Source organism: Pleurodeles waltl, chromosome 5 (assembly GCF_031143425.1).
Source record: "Pleurodeles waltl isolate 20211129_DDA chromosome 5, aPleWal1.hap1.20221129, whole genome shotgun sequence".
Lineage (NCBI taxonomy): Eukaryota > Metazoa > Chordata > Amphibia > Caudata > Salamandridae > Pleurodeles > Pleurodeles waltl.
The window spans coordinates 614,027,117-614,045,708 of NC_090444.1; the positions used below are offsets into that span (position 1 = coordinate 614,027,117).

The 18,592-nt window shown below is 44.2% G+C and overlaps 1 protein-coding gene across 2 annotated transcripts in view; it reads right to left on the reverse strand.

Annotated features, from left to right (window-relative positions):
• SDCCAG8 (SHH signaling and ciliogenesis regulator SDCCAG8) overlaps window positions 1-18,592 on the reverse strand; it is a 1,349,628-nt gene that overhangs the window by 98,729 nt on the left and 1,232,307 nt on the right. The window contains exons 17-18 of one of the 2 annotated variants that reach the window (XM_069234463.1): window positions 15,430-15,556; window positions 12,214-13,238 (exon numbers count right to left, since the gene is read on the reverse strand). In XM_069234463.1, the coding sequence (XP_069090564.1) occupies window positions 13,179-13,238; window positions 15,430-15,556 (187 nt within the window). In that variant the 3' untranslated portion in view covers window positions 12,214-13,178. Of the gene's footprint in view, window positions 1-12,213; window positions 13,239-15,429; window positions 15,557-18,592 lie in introns of those variants that run through there. The other variant, XM_069234464.1, reaches the window with a different exon arrangement.

The window sequence follows — 18,592 nt, forward strand, 5'->3', positions numbered from 1 at the left end:
TTACATATCTATCTATCTATCTATATTCAACTCATCCCCAACCTTCAATACAGAGAAGGACAACAGCACTCATGGTCTTCTGTTAGGGCATTTTATTAGAGTTGCCACTTGCCCAACAAAAATAATACGTTTTGGCCTTTCCGGCCTTGTTCACATCAAGGAGATGCCATTTTTAGAATTTTATTTACGTGCTCACAGAATGACGCCATTGCATGGACATAGTAAAAATACTAATCCAAAATGAAAACTCAATTAATTTTAGATTACATTTGCTGGCAAATTAAATGTACATGTGCAATTTATATTGATGACAATACATACTTGTTTTCAGGAAAACAAATTAAGCACAGTGCTCTATAACACACAATTAACAGTTCAAGAATATACAATGGTTTATACTGCCAGATTACGCAGGCTATTTTTCAAAAATCATTGTGATCCAGTTTACATCTTGTTAGATACAATTGTATTCATTCAAAAATATAAGCAAAAAATTATAAATATAAAGTGCACAGTGCTCAATTTTAATAATACATCTTTAGTGTATTACCAAATAAATGTTTCTGTAGTGCAACAAACTAAAATAGGGCCCAGGTGCATGTTCTAACAGCTCAGCCTTGCCTGCACCCATGCAAGAACTTATAGAAATATCTACCTTACTCTCTAGTACTGATACCTGTTTACTTCCTCAAAATGAAAAAAATGTGTGGTTCCCCTTGATAAAATAGAAACATCTTCATGAGATAGAAGAGAAAACTCAATGTTTCGGGACCGCGGAAAGGATTGTAGATCTTATCTTATTACAATAAAGAACAAGTGCACTACACAATAAATGTGTGTGCATTTCCTCATCTGCAATAAGCACTCCTGGGTTTTTACTGTCTAGCTTTAAAATGTACAAGGATTCCAACTCCTAAGGTGCTTCCCCTATCTCCTCCCCTGATTGTTAGGGGCACAGCATCAATCACAAAATACTGCAAATCTCATTCCCTACTGTTGTGGACTTCTGCAAAATGTCAGGCCACCAACTAAGTTTTATCTTGGTGTTTTATGGCCCTGAAAATTTGCAATATGCGCTTGTGTACCTGGGGATTCATACTACCTACATATTGCACCCCATGGGGCACTCTGATGTGTAACCAATATAATCTGTTTTATATGTAAAGGCTTCCTTTGTTTTCTGAGGGGTACTTTCCAAGGGGGTGTTGTAGAGTGCTTTATTCAGCCCGTAATCACATGCCCTACATTTGCTGCATTTCCGGAACCCTCGACAGTTACTCTTAGCAGGTTCTGATAAGTTGTTCTAGTACACTTTGTTTAAAAGTGCAGCCTAACTTAATAGGAAGTGTGTGACTTATAACAGGGTCATTCTGCACCAAGTGTCAATGCTTATTCAGCACTTACCTGACGACATGTTCCGTGCTACAGTGTGTAATGAATCTGTACTCATGGGTACTATGATTGAAGAATCTTAGTTTTTGCACAACACTGTTTCCCTTTTCATGTGTTTGCCTTTCTGTATGGACTCGTCCACTGCTTCCCTAGGGTAACCCATCTCCTTGAATCTAACTGCCAGTTCTTTAGCAGCAACATCGAACTGCTGATCTACGCTGCAATTCCAGTGCACCCTTAGTGCCTCCCCATAGGATATACTCATCTTTAAATGTGTGGGGTGGAATATACTGGCATGTAGGTCCATACTATCCACTGTGGGTTTACAGTAGATTTTTGTGGCTAGACTATGGGTTTTTATGTACACTTTAAGATCCAAAAATGTCACTTCCGTTTTACTTATAGTGCTGGTGAAGTGCAGGTTAAGATTATTGCAGTTAATCCTAGTGACAAACTCTCTAGCACTTTGTTCTGTCCTCCTCCAGATCACAAATAAGTTGTCTATGAAACAAGTCCATAATACTATGTTCTTGTTTAATACACCCTGATATTCCGCTTGGAGCGCCTGCTCTTCCCACCAGTCCATATGCAAATTTGCATAGCTGGGTGGCAAATCGGGTGCCCATAGCTGTACCCCTCAACTGCCTATAAACCACATTATGAAATAGGAAATAGTTCTTCTCCAGCCACCACCTAGCCATCCTTAATAATATCTCTGTATGTTTAAATAGTGTAAGGGGTCAAGCATTCAAAAAGACAGTCCACATGCTGGATACTAGTATATAGTGAAGACATGTCCACAGAGAATAGGACAAAATAATTCTCTCAAGGAATATCAAAAACCCATTTCGGAAAGTCTCCTTTGTCCTGTATATAAAAGAGAAAACTTTTAACATAGTCCTATAGAAAACAGTCCACATATGTGTGTGTGTGTGTGTGTGTGTATATATTTAGGCATCCTTAGTGTCTATAATACAGAGTCACCACTCGATTGGGCAATTTGAGCCACACTCCCTGTTTTCAAGAAAGGTAACCAATTGGATCATCAATACTACAGACCTATTTCCCCGATTGACTCAGTAGTGAAAGTAGTAGGTAGAATCCTCTACAGAGGAATCTAAGATTGGGTAAAGGACCACAACATTTTGAGTACCACCCTGTATGGATTACGGGAGGGCCTACCTACTTTACAGGAATGTCTGAACTTTCATCTTACTGCTGCCAAATATACAATAGCCAAAGGTTGCCACTTGTAACTGGCCTTCATGGACCTTACTAGCACTTTTGACCGAGTCAATATGTCCAAACTCTGGCAACATTTAAATACAAATTGGTCTCAGTGTCCATGTAGTTGACTTTTTATTGGGGTTACACACAAATTTATGTACTAAGGTGAGGTATGGTAAAAATGGTATACAAGTTCACTCAAGTTTAAAGCAGGGCGTGCAACAAGTTTGCGTCCATGCTTTGGTTTTCTTTATTCTTTATATAAACAATCTTAAAAAATCTCTGATTCATGCTGGGTAAGCTGTGCCTTTGGTAGGCTTCAAGTCAATTTCACCACTTCTATATAGTGACAATGCCATACTATTGAGCCTACCACCAACTGGCCTCAAAACTTTGGAAGATGTGTTTCTCTCCTTTATGAAAGACTTGAACCTTGAGACCAACATAATAAAATCCTATGGTATTTCTTGGGGGCCTAATAGTTCAAGAATGTGCACTATTTCTGCTTTTAATCTACACTGCAAACCTATAGTTCCATTACTTGAAGTTTATAACAGTCAATGTATATCAATTGCAACGTATGGCGCAGGGATTTGGAGCTATATGTTAAAAGTCTGCAGATAGAAAAGAACATGTTTTGTCATCCTTTCAGCAGTCTGCACTTTTTCAGTCATAAAAAAACTAGGTCTCAGATATATGGAAGATGCCATTAAGCACACCCTCTTTTATTACGGGTCTTAATTTGGAGTAACTCCAATTGTACTCTTAGTCATGATATTATTTTGCATTGTCTCAGCTATAAGATCCTGTGCCTGTCCTATAAAAAAAACACAATGAAGAACATGGACAGGTCATCTTTATTTCTAAATCCTTTTGCTATCAGAACAAGCCTTGGCAAAGCAAATAGGATGCGCCTACAAGAACTATCAGCTTTGCCAATGTGCTTCAGCCATATTGTACAGCTGTGCAGCTGAGAGTTTGAAAACAAAACACTACCAGGCAGTCAAGACTAGCTATCTCACAGTGCTTTGTTTTGCTGGCAGGACAGAAAGAAGAGTGGCAGAGAGCAAGCAACAACCAATGCTGGATGGGAATGATAAGCAGCAAAACAATGCAGGACATTCCCAAAGGGATAAGAAGCAGAGTTGTTCTGTCGGTTATTTGAAGTTGTGAACCTGATTGTTAAAAACGTAATGAGATTCTAATGCATCCTGTAACTTAAGCGGAATTGATTTATGAGAGCTTTTAATGTATCAGTATTGGGATGCCAATGTATCGGCAAATTAGAATAGATGTGCACTGCGAGAGCTCTTTGGTACTGGTCACCAGAGGTGCATCATGAGAGCTGTGTGAATGACTAATGACCCGAATGCAGTGCATGAAGCAAGTCAGAGTGAAAGTGTAGATCCCTATGGATGTCTCAGAGGTGGTCTCCCTTTGCAGGTTGCAGGCTAGCACAGATGTGCATTATGAATGTTCTACTAATCACTCACTCATAAATTTATTTCGATCTTCAAGGGTCATAAAAGTACAAATACAAAAAAAGACAAACATTATAAATTTGTAGCCAAGTAAATTCATCCAAATTTACTACGGATTCCCATCCCACTGGCCCCCTGACAGCTTCACCATATTATTGTGCATAGATTTCAGAGGAACACGTAACCACTTTAGCACGGTTGTAGAAGAATTATTTTATGCATACAAAGTACCATAATTGTCCCGGGGCCGGATGGGCACAGACCAAAACAGATACACAGTACAAACGCCTTCTTTAGACCCCTCTACTCCCATGATAACCACATATAAAAATTAATGGCAATTTTTGAAGCCAACAATAAAAATAAAAACCTTCGAACCTGAAATTGACAACAAAGTAAAACTCATCCATACCCTCTCATTTGCCTATTCCAGCAAGCCCTTCTCAAATGTTCAGATACATTTACAAATAAAGTACCAGAGTCACGCGTGTTCTTCCATCACCCACATGTAGTTCCTAGGCTTTTTTTAAGCCCACTGAGTGAGTGAAATGTTAGACAGCCACTGTGTAACAAAGTGCAGCTTGGCCATACGGCCCCTCGCTAGGATAAAAGGGCCAGTACATTGAAATAAAAGTAAATGACACTGCTAAAAAAATGCATACAAAAAAGTTAAAACCAAAGTAAAAGTACGGACTCACATATATAAATTTAGAAGAAAGTTCCACTAATGTCAACAGCGATATCAGTGTGTGTTGCAAGACACAACACAGGGGCACTGTTTATCTGCTTCTTGGATTGAAATTTGATAGTGAGATCAACGGATGTATTTTAACTGGTAAATTCCACTATTGCTTCATTTTAAAACATGTAAACCCACAGTAAAGCAACATTAGTAACTGTGATGAAGTAATTTTGCGCCCAGAATTACAGATTGCTAATCCCAGGAGGCAGAATTACCTCATGATTACAAGTAATGCCTTTTGGCTCTCCCATGCAATGTGCAATAATACAGGATAGCTGTATTAATCTGCCGATGCCCAGTCCTCTTCTCGGGGGCAGGTTCCTCTGGGCTTGATGTGGAGAATTAGTTAATAACATTGCTTATTGTGCATTACTCTCCTCATGCACACTTGCTGAGGCTTGGGCCACTGTGCTTGATGAAAAGGTTACTTACCTTAGGTAACGCATTTTCTAGTAGAGACTATCTAGCTGCAGATTCCTTAACCTTAGTATTTCCAGGCGTCAGCTTGGAATCCCAAACTTTTTGCAGAGCAATACCCATGCATGCCATCAGGTAGCTTTGCGTGGCGGCGGCTGTGGAGCCGTCTATGACGTCATGGTCACCTATAAAGGCACCACCCAGGCTCACGTACGTAGGTCACTTTTCCACAAACGTCCACGCCAGAAGGGCAAAGCCATGGAGGAAACTGACATGGTTTGTCTTTGTCAAGACTAGGGCCCTAAAAGGGACCCTCAACCCTAGTAAATGAGTCCGCAGAGCGGGGAGGCATGGGTGGGTATAAGGAATCTACAGATAGATAGTCTCTACCAGATAATGCGTTACCGAAGGTAAGTAACTTGTTCATTTGATAGAGACTTCTAGTTGCAGATTCCTTATATTAGAATAGATACCCAATCCATAACCTCCTGTCAGTAGCCTGCGGACAAATTCACTTTAGACTAAAAAGTCCTGCAGGATTGAACGGGCAAAATGCCTGTCTCTGCAGACCTGATTGTCCAGGCATAGTGTTTGGCAAGTGTGTGCAGTGGCGACCACGCTGCTGCATGACATATGTCCAGGACTGGTACACCCTGTGCTAACGATGTGGTAGCAGCCCTGTCCCAGGTGAAATGGGCTCTCAAGCCCTCAGGAGGCTGCTTCTTGGCCAGAGCAAATCAGATCTTTATGCAGAGAACGACCCAGCACAAAATGGTTCTTTTTTGCACTGCCAACCAACCATTATTTGTTCCCATGTACCTAAGAAAGAGTTGGTCATCCACCCGGAACTCTTTTGTGCGGTCAAGATAGAACAAAAACGCTCTTTTTGGGTCAGTCGGTGAAATTGCTCCCCTTCCTTAGCGGGATGCGGGGAGAAAAGAAAGTGAGTAGGGTGGTAGTCTGACCCAGGTGAAATGGGGTCACCACCTTAGGGAGGAAAGAGGCACGAGTATGAATCAATACCTTGTCTGGAAACATTGTGAAATACCGAGACTTGGATGACAAAGCCTGCATCTCACTCACCCTCCGGGCAAATGTTATTGCAACTAAGAAGGATGTCTTTATGGTGAGCAGCAGGGTGGGACAGTTGTGCGGTGGCACAGAGGGAGCACACATCAGAAATGTGAGGACTAGATTCAAGTCCCATTGGGGCATAACAAAGGGTGTAGGGGGAAACATATGTACAAAGCCTTTGAGGAATCTATGTACAATGGGGAATTTGAACAGGCAGATCAGGCAGCTGTAGAAAAGCTGACAGAGCAGACAGATGTCACTTGAGTGTGCTCAATGCAGAACCCTACTGGGTCAGGGATAGCATAAAGAGGATTTCAGAGAGAGTGGGTGAAAGAGGATCAGTAGATCTTTCTGTACAATATTCTACAAATCGCCTCCAACAGCAGGCGTATACTGTCTTGGTGGAGGGACACCTGGCTACCAGAATAATTTTACAGACTTCGGGAGGAAGATGAAAGACTGTAAACCAGTGGTTCCCAACCTTTTGATTTCTGTGGACCTGCACTTTATCATTATTGGAATCCAGGCACCCCCACTGAGTCATTACTGGAAGCCGGGGACCCAGGCCTTACCAATGACGATGATTTGAACTGCAAAAAATACATAAACAAGCATTCCATCAAACACATAATGATAGCCCATTGTATTTAATTTGCAAACAAATAAAATAAAATAATTTTTTTTTAATTTTGATAAGAAGGTTGGAGCTTTTCTAAATTCAATTTATGTCACACATGGTCCATACTATATTCAATTTCACGCACCTTCACTACTCCGACAAATCAATTTCAGGATACTAGCCTCTAATTTCAAACTCCCTGACATTTACAGTATGTTTTAAAATTTTCAATTGTGCATTTACCCACTTTATTTAAATATACTTTATTAATCTGTTAATATTAGCTAATTTTCTAAGCAGTCACAGACCACCAGAGGAGGCTTCGCGGCCCCCTAGACCACAGGTTGGGAACCACTGCTGCAAACTGCCACCGCTCAATCTCCACGCATTAAGGGGCAGGGTTGACAGGTTCGGGTGGAGAACCTTCCTCTGCTGATGTGCCAGAAGATCTTCCCAGAGGGGCAACCTGTTTGGAGGATCGATGCTCATTTTCAGAAGCTTGGGTTACCAGACTCTCCGTACCCCATCCGGAGCCACAAGGATAACTTGGGCCTGGTCATTCCTAATCTTCTTCAGAACTCTCGTTAGAAATGGTATGTGCGGAAAGGCCTACAGGAGGCCTCAGCTCCACTCATGACGAAAAGCGTTGCAGAGTGAGTGCCGCCTTGGAAACTCCAACATGCAATACTGCTGACATTACGTGTTCTATTCAGAGATGAACAGATCTAACCAGGCTCTCCCCACTGCTGAAAGAGTTGTTGTGCCGCCTCCAGGTGGAGATGCCACTTCTGATCCGCTAACCATCGACGGCTGAGTTTGTCTGCCCTGGTGAACAGAAAACCTGGGAGAAGTTGAACCACCATGGTTATGCCCTGCTTTCCTTGCAAGGCCTCTTGACAAAGGGTCCACGACCCTATACAGCCCTGTTTGTTGCAGAACCACATTACGGCGGTGTTGTTCGTGAACACCTACACTATCTTTCCCTTGACAAAGGGAAGAAATGCCTTTAACGCTAGCCAGATCGCCCAGAGCTCTAGTAGATTGATGTGGAGTCCAGATTCTGACGGAGGCCAGAGTCCCAAGATCTCCACCCCTCCCAGATGGCCATCACATCCCAGAAGCAATGCATTTGTCACTACTGTGATATCTGGTTGGGGAAGGGAGAGTAGTCTGCCTCTGACCCAATCACAGTTCTTTAACTACCACTGCAAGTCTTTTGGAGTTCCCTCTGAGATCTGGAACATGTCAGAGAGATCCCTCTGATGCTCCACCCACTGGAACTTCAGGTCCCACTACATCACCCGCATATGCCATCTGACATGTTTTACTAACAGGATGCAGGAGACCATGAGGCCTAGCAGCCTCAGTCTCTGTCGCACCAAAATCCAGGACAGAGGCTGAAACATAGGAATCATAACCTGGATATGCTGGACTTGCTGCTCAGGAGGATAAACCTGAAACTGCACTCTGTCCAGAACAGCTCTAATGAAAGGGAGCATATGAGAGAGGGAGTCAGTTGTGACCTCAGCGAATGCAGGAGGTTCGCCATAGTCTGGAGGTGGGAGACGACCACAAGGGGCGAAGGAGCCTTCAACAGCCAGTCATACCGAGTCATTTCAGTAGGGAAAGACTAACATCCCTTACCTGCGCAGATGATCTGTGACCACTGCCATCACCTTGTAAACACCCGAGGGGCACTGGTGAGGCCAAAGGGTAGCATGGTAAACTGAAAGTGCTCATGGCCCACCTTGACCCACCAGTAACGCCTGTGGGCAGGCGGGATGGGGATGTGGAAGTACGCATCCTGCAAATCCAACGCTACCATGCAGTCTCCTTGGTCTAGGGCAGATAAGACCTGAGCTAGAGTGAGCATTTTTAACTGCTCCTTTTTGAGGAAGAGATTGACATCCCACAAATCCAGAATAGGGCAAATACCCTTGTTCTTTAGGGGTATCAGAAAGTAGCGGGAATAACAACCTCTGCCTACTTCTGATATAAAGACCCTTTCTATGGCTCCCTTGGCCAAGAGAGCAGTAACATCCTCGCAGAGTAATACCAAATGATCCTCCATCAGCTGCCCTTTTGAGGGAGGCATTGGAGGAGGGAAAGACTGGAAGGGGAGGGAGTAGCCCTTCTGTATGATCTGCAAGGCCAATTAGTCTGATTTCAAAGACCACCAGTGAGGAAGATGATGACTTTTCCTCCCTCCAACTGGACAAGTATGGTCATGCAGTCACACTATGAGGACTTGGACGCTGTGGAGGTAGGGGGTTGGGTGGCGAATTACTTCTGGCCTGACCCTCTAGGTCTGAAAGCACAACTGCATCCCTCCACAAGCTGTTGGCCTGGCGCAGGACGGTAGCTGGCCTGTGGGTTGCATGGTGCCATACCTCTTCCGAAGCCATGAAAGGAGCGAAAGACAGACAGTTGGTGAGGGGTCGCCAAGAGGCCCAAGGACTTGGCAGTAGCCCAGGAATCCTTAAAGCGCTTCAGTGCTGAATCTGCCTTTTCACCAAATAACCATGAGCCATAGAAGGGCATCACTCTGCCCAGCGAATCAGTCGTGTCTAAGCCATACCATGTGGTGAACTTTGCCGTATCGCTCCTGTCCTTCACAGCTTGAGAGAGAATGGACTGTGCGTCTTCCGGGACCTGGGGCAGCACTTGCGCCACCGTATCCCACATCATGTGGAAAAAATGGCTCAATAAGCATGAAGTGTTCACCAACCTTCATGTCACGCTTTTGGAATAAAACATTTTCTTCCGAAGCTGATCAAGCCTCTTGGATTGCCTATCTGGGGGAGTAGAAGAGAAGGTGACCTGAGAAGTGAAGGCTTAGACTACCAAGCTCTCAGAGGTAGGGTGTTGGGTGAGGAAACTATGGTCACCGTGAGATGGTGGTAGCTGTCTGCCTTATTTACAGGAGCCCCTGTGCAGGGTTTCCACCAGGACCCCAGCAGGACATCAGTGAGGGCTTTATTAAAGGCCATCATTAGTGCTGATGAGGAAGGTCCTGGCTGAAGCACCTTTGTCAGGAGGTTAGTCCTGACCTGCAGAGAAGGCATTTGGAAGTCTAGGATCTCCACTGGCCTTCCCCCACTATAGCATAGGATACCCCCTCCTCCATAGCCACAGTCGGGGGAGAGAGCAAGCCAGAATCTGGAGAGGTGTCCAGTCCACTGGCCTCTCCTAGTTCCTCAAATCAGTCCATAGGCTCCATCTGGGATTCTAAATGGTCCATAGCCTCCTCCCATTCCTCTCCAGTGCCTGGCTAGTCTAATAAAGGCTCAGGCAATGCTCTGGCACCTGTGGGTGCCGGCGGAGCCAGAATCAGCATTGTGCAATGACGTTCCTGCTCTAGATCATCGGAGATCAAAATGGGAAGGCTCAAGCAGTGGACGTCGATATCGCCAGGAGCGTCGACTTCGGGAACGGCGCCGGAGAAGGTCGACTGTGCGCAACCGGTGCCATTCCAGAAACAAATCTCTGAGGTCCCATCAAAGCGAGGCTGAGGAAACCGGCGCAGAACTTGATGGGGCACTCCTCCGACCTCGTGGGGCCCAACGGCACTCCAACAATGCTGGCCTGCTCAAACACGCAATGCATGGCCTCGTAAAATTCCTTCAACTGAGCGGCGGTCGCTCTGGCTCCCGGAAAGGGTGGGAGGGCTAGGAGTTGGCCCTGGCAACGATTCTGTGGAACCATGCCTAGAACGTCAATGTTCCCGGTTCGCCACGCCGGCCAACAGGTGAAGAGAAGTCGAAGTCTATTTGTACTTCTTCTTCTTGTGCATCTTACCCACATGCCCAGAGCACCCTTAGAGGAACGAATAGGACTCAAGGCTCCAGGAGTGGTCCCGCAACCTTCTCCTCGCCAGGGACTACTCGGAGTCACGCCTGTTGATATTAACTGCCAGGCCGCAAGGAGCTTCAAGGACAGCGCCCTCAAAGCTTTCGGAGCCAGAGCCCCGCAGTCCGAGCATGACTGAGTCGTGGTCGATCTTGAGACACCAAAGGCATACTAGATGGTGATCGGTCACTGGCATGGTGCAATGGCAGGCACTACATGGCTTGAATCCCATCGTCCTCAATGATGTCCTCGCACAGACGAAAAAACTTTGACAAAAAGTCGAAAAAAAGGCCTGTCAAAAAAGACAGAGGAGTAGTTCTATCCTAGATCTGCGCTTAACTGGGGCGGAAGGAAAATAACTGACATACGCGCCTGGGTGGTGCCTTTATAGGTGACCGGCTCCAATTATGTCATGAGAAGCCAAACTGAGCCACTCAACAGCACGCAGGGGTAGTGCTAAGCAAAAAGTTCCGGATTCCAAGCTCATGCCTGGAAATTCTAAGGTAAGGAATCTGGAACTAGAAGTCTCCATCAGATGAAGGTTATTAACTAGTGGTAGCAACTGGTGCTGCCATTAATGTTGAAGCCTGACTGTCACCTGCAATTAATAAAACAGTTCTGAACTGATAAATTAATATTAGCACTAACACTTATTCTTCAAGAAGTCTTCCCTACCTTTGGCACCCCAAAACCCTTTGCCCTCTGGCTCCACCACTGCTCTCCTCTGCTCCGTACATCACAATTTTTGTTTGGCTACTGCGCAGCATTTTAGATGTATACATTCTAGAGCCCACTAAAAAAAGGCCTTTCACACCATGAATATTCCTAAGAGAAGAAATTAGGTTGGAGCAGGGCACAGGATCTGTTTTAAGACCTAATGCAGAGCAGAAAGCCACAAGGGCATCAATGATACTGAGAGGCTGGAAAGAGGACAAGAAATCATTTTTGTGAAGGGACTGAAATAAATAAATGATGGACGCGTAAAACAAGATAAATACATATTGCTTGGCTCACAGGAGCTCCCACCCAATGTCTCTTCCACTGCGATCACCACCACCTCTTTGAGCATCATTAAGTCTCAATGATAGGCTGAAAATTATACTGATCATAATTTTGTAGACATAATTTCCCCCAAAGGACTTCCTGAAACGATAGGATACGTTCCCCTAATTTTTAGGCATGATGCGTACATTGTGATATTCAAAACGCCCCATTTACTAAGACATTTTGCTTAATAATCAAAGCTGTGACCGTATAATTTTCAGTAGGGTACACACCAATGTTAACCCAATAATGCAAATAGTAAGTTCCTAATTTCGTCATAGAAGCATGACCTTAACTGTGGTTATGACTGCCAAACAGCCGTAATAAATGCGCCTCAAAGGTGCTCAACAATTACAGACATATTTTGACCACTTTAATAATTGTCTGCGAGACGCAGATGACACACTTATTTAGCATTCATTTTATTTAATGGTTTTTAGGGTCCCCCATGTGGCTTCAAGATGCACCGAGCGACAGCCACTGACAGAAGCATAGCAATAAAAAATGTTCTATGGCACTGATCTATTTACAAGTATAACGGATTTATAGGTAACTGTAGTTTCACACAAGGCACTGACAACAAGGTATGGTGTAGGCTGAAGCTCCAGGAATCTTTGGTGCATAGCCATTCAGCAGTGTTTGGGGGGGCCTTGTTAAAGGTAATGCTGAGGCAGTGATCCATCTGGCCATTTCACTCAATAATAAAAACTGTGATCATTAATGTTCAAGGAAACACCAATTTTTACCCCCAGTGATGCAAATAACAAGCTCAGAATATTGTCACAACAGCATCACTGCTCACATCTGTGGGGCTGCCTGCCCAATAGGGATGTAGACCACCTCTCAAAGGCATTCAACAATCATCGAAAAGTTGTACCCATGTCTGCATGATGGAGCTGACATGCTTATTTATCATTCATTTTTTATGATGGTTCGTATAAAAACAACTCTCTCAACAAATGGGCATTGTCGAAATGTGTTTTGAAATGCTCCCCTATTCCTTTTGCTGTGGAAAAATTTAACTGCTTCCCTATTCCTTTTGCTGTGGAAAAATGTAAAGTGCAGCTGAACGAAATTCAATCCTTTGTTTTATATGCGTTTTAATGCAGTTAACTAGCAGAAGTGGTTGAGTTTGCTGTGCTCCATTAATTCCAACGCAGAGGTTGTTCTCTTCCTTCTGCTGCTGATTTGCAGTTCTGGAAGTCACATTCTTTTGAGATCAATTCAACTGGTTAAAGTACATAATTGGCAAATAGGGCAAGGTCACTGCAACTCTGTCGAACATCAGGCGCCGGTCTGCAAGTCATCACAAGCCTTCATAAAGACCCCCGCTTTAGTGGGCGAGAGTAACTCTGCTGTCTCCTTGGAACGGTGTGCGGGAAGAGGGAGGGGTCTGCAAGAGAACAGATAAGAGAGGGGAGGCCGTCGATCACATTTCATATCAACTTTCTCTGAAAAACGCAGGAGCTGTTAAATATGTGTGTCCTGTGCCGGGTGTTTATTACCCTCCTGCGTGGTGTGCAGTGGAACAGATTTCTAAAGTGCACACACTGGGGCTTTTGCGCATTCTAAGAGCGTGCACACAACACTACGAAACTGTAATTTAGGGAAGCTGTAATTAAGAGGAAAAACAACATGAAGTGTGGGGTGGGTTGAGAGAAACACACACACAAACAAGTGCAGGACAGGGGTAGAGGAGAGACACATTCAACGACAAGAGAGGGCAACAGGGTGGGGGAAAGAAGCACACAAGAAAGACAACTAACTTCGCCTGTACGACCCCACCGCTCGAGTCCAGATCAACTGTGTGATCTCCAGTGTCTTCTCTATTTGGTGGGGCACCCGACAGGTTTGTCCCGTCTCCCCTTCTGCTGTGACACCCAGGTGCAGGGTGGCAGTGGGATGAGGGACACAGGACTATGTGGATGATGTCCTTCTCTTCCTAGAGGACCCTGAACGAAGTGGCCCTTGGGATCCTCCAGCTCTCTGGGGAACCCTTAGGCCTTCATGTTAATGTGGCTAAATCGGTTCTAGAACCCTTAGCACCGACTCGTGACTCTGTGTCCTGGCAAACTGGCATCACCATGCAATGTCTCAGCTTCCAATACCTGGGTATGTGGGTCGCACTCCACCCTGACCTCACTTGGTTTCTTAACCTCGGACCCTTGACACAGAAAACCAAGGAAGACCTCAAGAAATGGCAATTCCTTCCACTGAATGAGATGGGTTGGACGATGGTTTTGCAAAGGTTCCTCTAAGTTTTCCAAAATCTCCTGACATTCCTGTCTTGTCGATGGTTCAGGGAACTGGATAAGTCGGCGTCTTCGTTCCTCTGGCACAAATCTAGGAAGTCTGGGGATGGCTAACCTTTACTACCTACTTCTGGTGGTCAGTGACAATTCTCTCCCTGAATCCAACCCTCTGGTGCCTAAACTCCTCATGGGCACATTGGACAAGGGAGGCATTTCTCAGATTTACCGCACGCTAATCATCAATGCCCCTGGCACACTAAACCATCTTAGGACACGCTGTGAGGGATGGTTGGGCCTCCTTGAAGACGACAGCTGGGGGATGCTATGATGGCACCTTGAGTCATATCTATTTCCTCCAGGCTGCGCCTGGCCCAGACCGACTATCTCTATTGTGCGTCCCTTAATCAGGGCAGGCATTCTGCCTAATCCTACCTGTCTTCACTGTCCACTCGCCCGCTAACTTCTCCCACATGGTATGGCTATGCCCGGTGATTCTGGGATACTGGACTGCCGTGGTGAGAGAACTGACAGATATGCTGGGCTGGGATGTGCAAATCTTACCTATCATGCTGCTGATGGGGGCCCTGGAGGCCTCCGGGGTTCGAGGGCAGACTGGGGGTTCCTGGCACCGGCTATGCGCAACAATGCAGCCCGATGGAAAAACTCTGCTCCCTCCACGATGTTGCAGTGGCGGCTGGGGTGGACTGGCGTGCACAGCAAGAGGGTGTGTTTGAAGCCAGAGGGTCTCCTATGAAGCATGAACGAATATGGGGGAAATGGCTGGGGCAGCTAGAATGAGTCTCTTCCTGTCTTATTATATTTTGTGATCATCTCTCCTATCTGGGTATTCGCCTTACAGTACCTTACATGCCTGTCTATACGATTATGTGCATTTCCGATTACTTTGGGAGTGCACAATATAGAATTAGCTGACTCTACACAGAACACTATGCCGAAGAAATCCATGCCAAAAAAAGAAATAGAAAGATAGTGGATTGTTTATTGGATCATTCATTGGGTCGGATTACCATGCTAAGGTGTTTAGTTCTATGTAGTCTGAAGGCTCCAGGACAACTTTGATGTCTGATATATTTGATATTTCTTATTTATCTGATGAAAAGCAGATAGGATAATAGTGTACAAGGGTGTAAAATATTTTATTTATACTTGGTTAAACTGAAAACATGAAATCTAAATAAAACACAAAATTAAGCAACTTACAATGAAAAACAAAAACAGTTGTTCATACCAGACATGATATAAAATCTGTATAAAATGACTGACTGCTCACATTTGTATTCTCTTTAATATATTTTTAGATAGATGGATTACCTGAGTCTTCAAAGTGCGATTTTCTTCATCAAGGATCTGTTTGTCTTTTATTAGCTGATTTTGTTTGTTAAGCAGCTCAACAAGTTGATGAGAACTGTTCTGACAATGCTTGTCTAACTGTTGTAATCTGGATGAAAAAGAGAGAAACCAGTGAACAGATGAGTGTGTTTAAAATTAATATGCATAATTTTTACGAAAGGGCTGTTGTCTAGAAAAGTGATTCTTAGCCACATCAGATTATGGTGCCACCTCTTTTCCCCTCGCCTATATTCATGTTATGTGTAACATCAAAAAGAAACTCCATAAAAATGTTAAAAAATATAAACAAAATGTACAATGTGAGAAGAAAAAATACTATATTCTACTATTTGAAATCATTAAATAAGCCTATTAATACCACATGCAAATCAATTAACACCTAGAAAAGACAACGATTTTGGAAGCTACCTCAAGATATCTTCATAGAATTAAAATGAGAAGATGTCAAGAAATTCCAGAGGACCAAGAACAAGCTACTCACCTTCGGTAATACTTTTTCTTGTGGATAATCTATTTACCTGCAGATTCCTCATTTAGAACACTTCTCAGATGCCAGAATGGATCCAGAAACTTTTCTTCAGCAGTGTTCCTGCACACAGCAAGGCGGCAACCATGTGGCCACATACAGCCCTGTAAGTGACGGAGCGGAGTTGCATGTAAGTGCTACCCCTGCGTGCCAACATCAGTTTCTTACTATAATTTCAATGCCTTCAGTGGAGAGTGAGCAATGTGTGGTACTAGTATGCTGTTTGTCTAACGTGGAACTTTTTTCATGATAAAAAGAGGCCACTCCACAGAATGGGGAGGTGGGAGTGCACAGAGGAATCTGCGGCTAGATATAGTTTCCACCAGAAACAGCATTACCAAAGGTGGCTAAAGTTATTCTGATGGATATTTCTTACCACAGATTCTTCACCTTAGCATAGATACCAATGCTGTATCTTCCAAGGCGGAAGGTCTGTGGAGTGGACTCAGACCAAAAATTCCTGCAATACCAAACAGATAAAGTGTCCTTCCTGCCAGCCCTGGCCATCAAGGCAATTGTATGCACTGACGCCCACGCTTCAGCCTGGCAGATGTCAAGGACAGACACTTCATGACTCAACACAGTGATAACAGCTTTAGCTCTGGTGGAATGGGCTCTCAGACCTCCTGGGTGCTGCTTCTTGGCTAGTGCACAACAGAGCTTGTTGAAAATGATTATTAAGCTCGACAGGCTCCTCAACTACAGAGCCTTTCCTTTCTTCGGCCCACAGAACCCCACACTGGTACAATCAAAACAAAAGCTTATAGACTTTTTGGGGCCCAGCCAATGGAACTTCGCCTCTTTTGAGGTGTGATGGCGAGCAAAGAACACAGACAGAGTGATGGATTACCCTACATGAAAGGGAGTCATGACTTTCAGCAAGAAGTCCGCCCGAGTCCTCAGCACCAACATTGTACCTGAAAAATGTGGTGCATGGTGGTCGCATTTGAAGTGCCTGGTGTTCACTTATGCGGTGAGCAGAAGTACCTAAAGTGTGGAAGACAGTCTTCAAAGTCAGATGATGCAGTGAGCAACTATTCATTGGCACAAAAGGCGCACACATGAGAAACATCATGACCAAGTTCAGGTCCCTAGTGTGACATAACAAATGACTTGGGAGGGAAGAACATTGGGTCGGATAACCATGCTAAGATGTTTAGTTCTATGTAGTCTGAAGGCTCCAGGACAACTTTGATGTCTGATATATTTGATATTTCTTATGTATCTAACAAAAAGCAGATACAATCACAGTGTACAAGGGTGTAAAATATTTGATTTATGCTTGGTTGAACTGAAAACATGAAATCTAAATACAACACAAAATTAGGCTAATAAGTTATTTACTTCTGATAACGCTTTTTGTGGTAGAAACTCTAAATGCAGATTATGCCCAAGGCATCAGACTGGATTCAGAATATCTTAAGCAGTACCAATGTGAACCGGTACGTGACGTTCAGCTTTGCGTCGTCTGCATCAGAAGTGACATTGCGGTGCCTATATAGGCACCTCCCCAGCATGCTGACATGTTTCTTTTGTGACTAATTCTGTGCCAAAAATGTGAAGTCAAGTACAAAACAATGTTGCTTATTAGACCAGTGTTCGGAGTCTAATGGGATCTTTTGGGTGAAAAGCCCATCTCCCAAAAAGGTGAGGTAGGTAAGGCTCGGAGAAATCTGCAGTTAGATAGTCTCTACCAGAAAAAGTTTAAGATAAGTAACGTGTTTTTCTGATTGAGACTTCTAACCACAGATTCCTTACCTTAGAATAGATACCCTCGCAATATCTCTTTGGAGAAGGGTCTATGAACTGGCTAAGACCAAAAAGTCTTGGAGGTCTGAACTGGCAAACTGCCCATCACGACTGTCCAAGTAGTGGTGCTTCATGAATGTATGGAGGAACATCCACATGACACCCTGTCAGATGTCCAGGATAGGTACCCCACATGTTAATGCAGTAGTGGTGGCTTTGGCCCAGGTGGAGTGAGCCCATTAGCCTTCAGAGGGTTGCTTCTTGGCCAGTATCAAGCAGATTTTTATGTAGAGTACGATCCATCTTGAGAAGGTTTATTACTGCACAGCCTTGTCCTTCTTCCCTCCGGGTGAACCCAATGAAGAGCTGATCGTTTACCCAATGGCATTTGGTGCGATCAACATAGAATGAGGGAGATCTTTTAGGGTCCAAACAATGGAGTCTAAACTTTGGCTTGGATGGATGAAATTGAGCGTAAAAGGCAGGTAGAATGGTGCTCTGGTCAATATGAAAGAGGGGGGTGGAGGGGAGCTCCGACCACCTTCAGAAGGAAAGAGGCATGCTTCCAAAGAACCATTTTGTCAAGGAAGAAGTTGTGTATGAAGGATGGACTGACAGAGTCTGACGTTCCCTAACCCTCCTGGCCAATATAATGACCACCAGCAACACTGTTTTGAATTCTAAGAGCTGCAAAGAGAAGCTATGCAGTGGCTCAAATGGAGAATAAACGAGGACTAAATTAAGTTCCCACTGGGGCATCTCAAAGTGAGGAGGAAGGAACAACAACAACTAAAAAAGAGTAAAAACTAGTGACTTAAGCAGAGAAGTTTGTTAAGTGGCCATAAGAAA